General features: G+C 44.8%; 1 protein-coding gene across 1 annotated transcript; it reads right to left on the reverse strand.

Moving 5' to 3' along the window:
* Positions 1 to 211: 211 nt before the first annotated feature.
* On the reverse strand, positions 212 to 5734 carry LOC115189589 (putative glutathione-specific gamma-glutamylcyclotransferase 2). Its single transcript, XM_029748213.1, has 3 exons — positions 5199 to 5734; positions 4959 to 4994; positions 212 to 756 (listed from the first exon to the last, which is right to left on the reverse strand). Exons 1-3 carry the CDS (start codon positions 5331 to 5333, stop codon positions 271 to 273), a joined length of 657 nt encoding a protein of 218 aa, XP_029604073.1. The 5' UTR covers positions 5334 to 5734; the 3' UTR covers positions 212 to 270.
* Positions 5735 to 10576: the final 4842 nt, after the last annotated feature.

Below are 10576 nucleotides of genomic sequence, written 5' to 3' on the forward strand. Positions count from 1 at the left end.
TCTGAACGGTCCCACCAACCCTAACCCTGACCCAGCTCTGAACGGTCCTAACCCTAACCCAGCTCTGAACTGTCCCAACCCCAACCCAGCTCTGAACGGTCCCAACCCTAACCCAGCTCTGAACGGTCCCAACCCTAACCCAGCTCTGAACGGTCCCAACCCCAACCCAGCTCTGAACGGTCCCAACCCCAACCCAGCTCTGAACGGTCCCAACCCTGACCCTGACCCAGCTCTGAACGGTCCCAACCCCAGCTCTGAACAGTCCCAACCCTAACCCTGACCCAGCTCTGAATGGTCCTGGAGACAATCACATGACTGACAATCAACAGCATCCCTGCGATGGTTTACTGACACACATTTAGTAAGTGTGTGTGTTAGTCTCTCTCTAACCAGGTCTTCGAGAGAAAAGAGGTGTGTGTCTGAGTCTTCAGGGAGGAGGGTCCTCAGCGCCTCAGCCAATGAAAACAGGTATTCAGTGTTCCGTCCGCTCGGTCCGACTGCATCTATAATCTGATTGGCTATCAGCTCCAGGGGGGCGGGACCCAGGTAGTCAGGGTTGTCATTAGAACCGATGTAGAGCAGAGCCTGGCTGGGTGCAGGGGGAGTGTCAGCGTGTTGTGTGGGGGTCACGGAGGGTCGGGGGTGAAAGTTCACTGCGATGACGCGGTAACCGCCCTTCTCCCGGTGGTCAAGGTAACACTTCACTTCCTGCTCTCGGCCAGACGGCAGCTTATATGCCACGCCCCAGACACAACCCTGAGAGAGAGGAGAGAGAGAGAAGCCAAGTTATACCAGCCACGACCTTTACCAATAAAACTACCAGAGACCAATCACTGCCAATAGCAGGAGGAGACACAGGGAGACATTCAGTGACGATTGGCAGCGAAGAGCTCAGAAAGTCCCAGGTTTATGGAAATTAGCAGCGGCGCAACTGTGCGATAACTAAATCAGAGGAGGGAGGGTCTTGCTAGCTAGCTTTGACACTGCGCTGGATAGGTTAGCAGCCAATGAGACGCTGCGCTGGATAGGCTAGCAGCCAATGAGACGCTGCGCTGGACAGGCTAACAGCCAATAATGAGACGCTGCGCTGGACAAGCTAACAGCCAATGTGACGCTGCGCTGGATAGGCTAACAGCCAATAATGAGACGCTGCGCTGGATAGGCTAACAGCCAATGAGACGCTGTGCTGAATAGGCTAGCAGCCAATGAGACGCTGTGCTGGACAGGCTAACAGCCAATAATGAGACGCTGCGCTGGACAGTCTAACAGCCAATGTGACGCTGCGCTGGATAGGCTAACAGCCAATAATGAGACGCTGCGCTGGATAGGCTAACAGCCAATGAGACGCTGCGCTGGATAGGCTAGCAGTCAATGAGACGCTGTGCTGAATAGGCTAGCAGCCAATGAGACGCTGTGCTGAATAGGCTAGCAGCCAATGAGACGCTGTGCTGGGTAGGCTAGCAGCCAATGAGACGCTGCGCTGGGTAGGCTAACAGCCAATGAGACGCTGTGCATGCTGTTTGGAAGCTACACTGACAAAGGGAGAACTGGCCAGCAGAGAGAAGGACAGAAGACAAATCTGAGGACATCTATATTAGAGGTCTGAGTGAGGGCCAACATCTGGAATCAAAAATAATTGTATTAGTCACATGCGCCGAATACAACAGGTGTAGACCTCACAGTGAAATCCTTCTTACAAGCCCTTAACCAACAATGCAGTTTAAAAAATACGAATAAGAAATAAAAGGGAACAAGTAATTAAAGAGCAGCAGTAAAATAACAATAGCGAGGCTATATACAGGGAGGGTACCGGTACAGAGTCAATGTGGAGGCTATATACAGGGAGGGTACCGATACAGAGTCAATGTGGAGGCTATATACAGGGGGGTACCGGTACAGAGTCAATGTGGAGGCTATATACAGGGGGTACCGGTACAGAGTCAATGTGGAGGCTATATACAGGGGGGGTACCGGTACAGAGTCAATGTGGAGGCTATATACAGGGGGTACCGGTACAGAGTCAATGTGGAGGCTATATACAGGGGGGTACTGGTACAGAGTCAATGTGGAGGCTATATACAGGGGGGTACTGGTACAGAGTCAATGTGGAGGCTATATACAGGGGGTACCAGCACAGAGTCAATGTGGAGGCTATATACAGGGTGTACCGGTACAGAGTCAATGTGGAGGCTATATACAGGGGGGTACCGGTACAGAGTCAATGTGGAGGCTATATACAGGGGGTACCAGCACAGAGTCAATGTGCGGGGGCACCGGTTAGTCGAGGTAAAATGTACAGTTGAAGTCGGAAGTTTACATAAACCTTAGCCAAATACATTTAAACTCAATTTTTCACAATTCCTGACATTTAATCCTAGTAAAAATTCCCTGTCTTAGGTCAGTTAGGATCACCACTTTATTTTAAGAATGTGAAATGTCAGAATAATAGAGAGAAAATTACTTATTTCAGCTTTTATTTCTTTCATCACATTACCAGTGGGTCAGAAGTTTACATACACTCAATTAGTATTTGGTAACATTGCCTTTAAATTGTTTAACTTGGGTCAAACGTTTCAGGTAGCCTTCCACAAGCTTCCCACAATAAGTTGGGTGAATTTTGGCCCATTCCTCCTGACAGAGCTGGTGTAACTGAGTCAGGTTTGTAGGCCTCCTTGCTCGCACACGCTTTTTCAGTGGCCACCATTTTTCAGTCATGTCCACTCCAATATCTTGACTTTGTTGTCCTTAAGCCATTTTGCCACAACTTTGGAAGTATGCTTGGGGTCACTGTCCATTTGGAAGACCCATTTGCAACCAAGCTTTAACTTCCTGACTGATGTCTTGAGATCATGCTTCAATATATCCACATAATTTTCCATCCTCATGATTCCATCTATTTTGGGAAGTTCACCAGTCCCTCCTGCAGCAAAGCACCCCCACAACATGATGCTGCCACCCCCATGCTTCACAGTTGGGACGGTGTTCTCCGGCTTGCAAGCCTCCCCCTTTTTCCTCCAAACATAACGATGGACATTATGGCCAAACAGTTCTATTTTTGTTTCATCAGACCAGAGGACATTTCTCTAAAAAGTACCATCTTTGTCCCCATGTGCAGTTGCAAACCGTAGTCTGGCTTTTTATAGCGGTTTTGGAGCAGTGGCTTCTTCCTTGCTGAGCGGCCTTTCAGGTTATGTCGATATAGGACTCGTTTTACTGTGGATATAGATACTTTTGTACCTGTTTCCTCCAGCATCTTCACAAGGTCCTTTGCTGTTGTTCTGGGATTGATTTGCACTTCTCGCACCAAAGTACATTCATCGCTAGGAGACAGAACGCGTCTCCTTCCTGAGCGGTATGACGGCTGCCTGGTCCCATGGTGTTTATACTTGTGTACTATTGTTTGTACAGATGAACATGGTACCTTCAGGCGTTTGGAAATTGCTTCCAAGGATGAACCAGACTTGTGAAGGCCTACAATTGTTTTTCTGAGGTCGTGGCTGATTTCTTTTGATTTTCCCATGATGTCAAGCAGAGGCACTGAGTTTGAAGGTCGGCCTTGAAATACATCCACAGGTACACCTCCAATTGATTCAAATGATGTCAATTAGCCTATCAGAAGCTTCTAAAGCCATGACATCGTTTTCTGGAATTTTCCAAGCTGTTTAAAGGCACAGTCAGCTTAGTGTATGTAAACTTCTGACCCACTAAAATTGTGATACAGTGAATTATAAGTGAAATAATCTGTAAACAATTGTTGGAAAAATGACTTGTGTCATGAACAAAGTAGATGTCCTAACCGACTTGCCAAAACTATAGTTTGTTAACAAGAAATGTGTGGAGTGGTTGAAAAACGAGTTTTAATGACTCCAACCTGAGTGTATGTAAACTTGCGACTTCAACTGTAGATGTAGGTTATTAAAGTGACTATACATTGATAATAACAGAGAGTAGCAGCGGCGTAAGAGGGGGTGGGGGGGGAATGGGCGATGCAAATAGTCTGGGTAGCCATTTGATTAGATGTTCAGGAGTCGTATGGCTTGGGGGTAGAATCTGTTTAGATCCTTGGGCCTAGACTGTAACAGCGTTGCTTCTATCCCTCTTACCTACCACTCCACAAAAGACGCGGTCCTTGCAGAGCAAGTGAAACAACTACTTCATAATGCTGCCGGAGGGGATGGCTGCCGTTTTACGGGCTCCTAACCAACTGTGCCATTTTGTTTATTTTTTCGCATTGTTTGTAACTCATTTTGACAACACCTTTTCCCCTCAGAGGGGACTGAAAAGATCTGGCATGGGTCCCCAGAACCTCACAGCCCAGTACATCACTTGGGGCCAAGCTTCCTGACATCCGGGACCTATATACTAGGTGTCAGAGGGAGGCCCTAAAAATGGTCAAAGACTCCAGCCACCCAAGTCATAGACTGTTCTCTCTGCTACCGCACTGCAAGCGGTACCAGAGCACCAAGTCTAGGTCCAAATGGCTCCTTAACAGCTTCTACCCCCAAGCCATAATACTGCTACACAATTAATCAAATGGCTACCTGGACTATTTACATTGTCCCCCCCTTCCCTTTGTTTTTACACTGCTGGTACTCGCTGTTTATTATCTATGCATAGTCACTTTACAAATTACCTCGACTAACCTGTACCCCCGCACATTGACTGGGTACTGGTACCCCCTGTATATAGCCTCGTTATTGTTATGTTATTTTCTCATGTTACTTTTCGATTTTATTTTTGTACTTGACTTTATTTAGTAAATATTTTCATAACTTTATTTATTGAACTGCATTGTTGGTTAATAAAGGCTTGTAAGTAAGCATTTCACTGTAAGGTTGTATTCGGCACATGGGGCGGCAGGTAGCCTAGTGGTTAGAGCGTTGGACTAGTTTCCATTTCACACCTGGTACATTACCACACACACACACACAGGTGTAAGTAACTAGGTGGCAGCTCACCTCTGGGTCCTCCACCAGAGTCACGACTCGGCCAGGCTGAAAAGAGAAGCAGATTGAGCTTTAATAAATACAACCTTTAAAAAGATCAACAACACTGAGCCTCCGGTCACCATATTACAGTTCTGATGCTGTAGAGCAGTTATGTAGCTAGCTGGATATCACCACTAGTCAACATAGACTATTAGTGAATAATAAACTCACACTACCTTCACTAGTCACCAATAGAGACTGATACGTCACCTTGCCTGGCACTCCCCTGTGGTCCGTGCTGCCTTGCCAGAAGCGCCGGCTGAAGCCTATAATGTAGCCCATCCGCTTCTCCTCGTAGGGAAAATCCACCTTCCAGATCAGAGAGCCATAACCGAACACCCACATAGCTACTGTACCTGTCTGGCTAACTGGCACACCTCACGTAGCGTGTACTGTCAAACGTTTACTTTATAGCACTATACACCACCATCTTCGCTGTTTGTCACAGCTGTTACAGTACTGCGTTCACAACGGAGCTCAATGTCGTGACCTGCTACTTCTGTACTGCATTCACAACGGAGCTCAATGTCGTGACAGATACTACTGTACTGCATTCACAACGGAGATCAATGTCGTGACAGATACTACTGTACTGCATTCACAACGGAGATCAATGTCGTGACCTGCTACTTCTGTCTCAAGCAACCAGCAACTCGACACGTGATAGTCAGACACAACTTGCTCGCCCAGACTTTGCTTGCCAGGCATTAGTAATCAATCATCATCAAATTCAATCTGCACTCAAAATCAAGTCAAAGTTTAATCGTTAAATTTACAGGATACAGCAGGGGTGTAATCATGATGCCGATTCTGTAGCAACACGTTTCTGTATCTGTGACATGGGCAGCGCCAATGAGAAAGGTTACATGCATATAATAATGAGATGATTGTGGATAGTCGGATTAATATAATAGTTGATTAAAACGTTTACATACTTTGCAAGAACGATTTGCCTAATAATCATGTTTACATGGACACATCTGAAATCAGGCTACATAATGGTACTCTGATAAATGCAGAAAATCGCCAATCAAAATACATTTTCTACCACAGCGACAACGTTATTTCTGGGAAGTATATTTGATTCTCAGTTCGGACATGTAACGTTTGTTTATGATAACTATTTCTAAGACGCAAACTTTCAGTTGTTCTGAACTCACTTCACTCGCGCTAGAGCACCTTACTCTGTTTATCTCAATCACCTGGTTTTCTGAGCAATCTTTCAAATTATTAGGACATGTAAACACCTTACTCTGCTTATCTCAATCACCTGTTTTTCTGAGCAATCTTTCAAATTATTAGGACATGTAAACACCTTAAATACACTGATGGAACGCCAATTAAGGTGTTTACATGTCCTAATAATTTGAAAGATTGCTCAGAAAACAAGGTGTTTTAACCAGTGTATACTTCGATTTTGTCCTTATGCCGATTAAGATAAACAGAGTAAGGTGTTTACATGACTATTGCATAATCTGCCTACAGCCATAATCAGTTTAATATTAAATTATTCCTGTGCATGTAAACAAACTCATTGAGGCTATCTTCATTTTGAAGTAGTCCATGTTCTTCTTCATGACAGGCTGATCCCTCCTGATGACCTGGTTGGACATGACTCCAGAAGGGTCACCAGAAGGGTTCAGCCAATGAAGCCGGAAGTCCCACCAGTTAACTACATTAAAATGGTGAAAGCCCTCAATGGCCACGCCCATGCTAGTATTGCCCTTTCCCCACTAGAGGCCTCTATCATTCTCTATGGTCCTTTGCAGTTTTGGTTTCATTTTCTCTGTTTGCTTCGGTTTGGTAAACGATTTCCGTAATGAAAACACCCAGGGTGGAAATGGGGCAGTGAAAGGCTTACTTGCAAGCTCTCCTCAACAGTGCAGTCCCCAGTACAAATATCAATAATACAAAATATGACAAGTATTACAAAGTTGTATAGCCTACATAGTAATAAAACTGGTTGTGGTAGAATATATACAAATCAAATGTTATTTGTCACATGCGCCGAATACAACAGGGGTAGACCTTACAGTGTAATGCTGAATACAACAAGGGTAGACCTTACAGTGAAATGCTGAATACAACAGGTGTAGTAGACCTTACAGTGAAATGCTGAATACAACAGGTGTAGTAGACCTTACAGTGAAATGCTGAATACAACAGGTGTAGTAGACCTTACAGTGAAATGCTGAATACAACAGGTGTAGTAGACCTTACAGTGAAATGCTGAATACAACAGGTGTAGTAGACCTCACAGTGAAATGCTGAATACAACAGGTGTAGTAGACCTTACAGGGAAATGCTGAATACAACAGGTGTAGTAGACCTTACAGTGAAATGCTGAATACAACAGGTGTAGTAGACCTCACAGTGAAATGCTGAATACAACATTTCACCTTACAGTGAAATGCTTACTTACAAGCCCTTAACCAACAATGCAGTTAAGAAAAATACCTTAAAAATGAAAGTAACAAAGATTTAAATAGCAGCAGTAACTTAACAATAGCGAGGCTATATACAGGAGGCTATATACAGGAGGCTATATACAGGGGGGGTACTGGTACAGAGTCAATGTGGAGGCTATATACAGGGTGTTACGGTACAGAGTCAATGTGGAGGCTATATACAGGGTATTACGGTACAGAGTCAATGTGGAGGCTATATACAGGGGGTACCGGTACAGAGTCAATGTGGAGGCTATATACAGGGGGTAACGGGACAGTCAGTGTGCAGGCTATATACAGGGGGTACCGGTACAGAGTCAATGTGGAGGCTATATACAGGGTATTACGGTACAGAGTCAATGTGGAGGCTATATACAGGGGGGTACCGGTACAGAGTCAATGTGGAGGCTATATACAGGGGGTAACAGGACAGAGTCAATGTGGAGGCTATATACAAGGGGTACCGGTACAGAGTCAGTGTGGAGGCTATATACAGGGGGTACCGGTACAGAGTCAATGTGGAGGCTATATACAGGGGGTACCGGTACAGAGTCAATGTGGAGGCTATATACAGGGGGGTACCGGTACAGAGTCAATGTGGAGGCTATATACAGGGGGTACCGGTACAGAGTCAATGTGGAGGCTATATACAGGGGGTAGCGGTACAGAGTCAGTGTGGAGGCTATATACAGGGGGTACCGGTACAGAGTCAATGTGGAGGCTATATACAGGGGGGTACCGGTACAGAGTCAATGTGGAGGCTATATAAAGGGGGTACCGGTACAGAGTCAATGTGGAGGCTATATACAGGGGGTACCGGTACAGAGTCAGTGTGGAGGCTATATACAGGGGGTACCGATACAGAGTCAGTGTGCGGGGGCACCGGTTAGTCGAGGTAATTCAGTTGAAGTCGGAAGTTTACATACACCTTACCCAAATACATTTAAACTCAGTTTACATACACTCAATTAGTATTTGGTAGCATTGCCTTTAAATTGTTTAACTTGGGTGAAACGTTTCGGGTAGCCTTCCACAAGCTTCCCACAATAAGTTGGTTGAATTGAGGCCCATTCCTCCTGACAGAGCTGGTGTAACTGAGTCAGGTTTGTAGGCCTCCTTGCTCACACACGCTTTTCCAGTTCTGCCCACAAAGGATTGAGGTCAGGGCTTTGTGAAGGCCACTCCAATAACTTGACTTTGTTGTCCTTAAGCCAGTTTGCCACAACTTTGGAAGTATGCTTGGGGTCACTGTCCATTTGGAAGACCCATTTGCAACCAAGCTTTAACTTCCTGACTGATGTCTTGAGATGTTGCTTCAATATATCCACATAATTTTCCTCCTCATGATGCCATCTATTTTGTGAAGTGCACCAGTCCCTCCTGCAGCAAAGCACCCCCACAACATGATGCTGCCACCCCCGTGCTTCACGGTTGGGATAGTGTTCTTTGGCTTGCAAGCCTCCCCCTTTTTCCTCCAAACACAACGATGGACATTATGGCCAAACAGTTCTATTTTTGTTTCATCAGACCAGAGGACATTTCTCCAAAAAGTACAATCTTTGTCCCCATGTGCAGTTGCAAACCGTAGTCTGGCTTTTTTTATAGCGGTTTTGGAGCAGTGGCTTCTTCCTTGCTGAGCGGCCTTTCAGGTTATGTCGATATAGGACTCGTTGTACTGTGAATATAGATACTTTTGTACCTGTTTCCTCCAGCATCTTCACAATGTCCTTTGCTGTTGTTCTGAGATTGATTTGCGGTTTTCAAACCAAAGTACATTGATCTCTAGGAGACAGAACGTGTCTCCTTCCTGAGCGGTATGACGGCTGCGTGGTCCCATGGTGTTTATACTTGCGTACTATTGTTTGTACAGATGAACGTGGTACCTTCAGGCTTTTGGAAATTGCTTCCAATGATGAACCAGACTTGTGAAGGCCTACAATTGTTTTTCTGAGGTCTTGGCTGATTTCTTTTGATTTTCCCAATACATCCACAGGTACACCTCTAATTGACTCAAATTATGTCAATTAGCCTATCAGAAGCTTCTAAAGCCATGACATCATTTTCTGGAATTTTCCAAGCTATTTAAAGGCACAGTCAAATTAGTGTATGTAAACTTCTGACCCACTGGAATTGTGATACAGTGAATTATAAGTGAAATAATCTGTCTGTAAACGATTGTTGGAAAAATGACTTGTGTCATGCACAAAGTAGATGTCCTAACCGACTTGCCAAAACTATACTTTGTTAACAAGAAATTTGTGAAGTGGTTGAAAAACGAGTTTTAATGACTCCAACCTAAGTGTATGTAAACTTCCAACTTCAACTGTATGTACATGTAGGTAGAGTTATTAAAGTGACTATGCATAGATAATAACAGAGAGTAGCAGCGGTGTAAAAGAGGGGGGGGGCAATGAAAATAGTCTGGGATGCCATTTGATTAGATGTTCAGGAGTCTTATGGCTTGGGGGTAGAAGCTGTTAAGAAGCCTCTTGGACCTAAACTTGGCGCTCCGGTACCGCTAGCCGTGCGGTAACAGGGAGAACAGTTCATGACTAGGGTGGCTGGAGTCTTTGACATTTTTAGGGCCTTCCTCTGACCACACCAGTTATAGAGGTCCTGGATGGCAGGAAGCTTGGCCCCAGTGATGTACTGGGCCGTACACACTACCCTCTGTACCAGGCAGTGATGCAACCAGTCAGGATGCTCTCGATGGTGCAGCTGTAGAACCTTTTGAGGATCTGAAGACCCATGCCAAATCTTTTTAGTTTCCTGAGGGGGAATTGGTTTTGTCGTGCCCTCTTCACAACTGTCTTGGTGTGCTTGGACCATGTTAGTTGGTGATGTGGACACCAATGAACTTGAAGCTCTCAACACAATAGGATATAGAGTAGAAAATTATGAAATGTGTTTTGTCAAGTAGGTTTTTTCTTATTTAAAAGTAATAAACACACACGCACTCAGTTGAGCAAACTATTTAAAAAATACAATAATCAATGAATTGATAGTGGGAAATAAATATGTTATTTCAATAATCAATCATTGTTGAAAGGTATAAATGCATGATGCATAATGCTATTGGGAGCTGGGGAAAAAAATATATTTTCCTAAGAGGAACTACAATCCCCAAACCCCCTTGTTTAA

Source organism: Salmo trutta, unplaced genomic scaffold, assembly GCF_901001165.1.
Source record: "Salmo trutta unplaced genomic scaffold, fSalTru1.1, whole genome shotgun sequence".
In the NCBI taxonomy this organism is placed as follows: Eukaryota; Metazoa; Chordata; class Actinopteri; order Salmoniformes; family Salmonidae; genus Salmo; species Salmo trutta.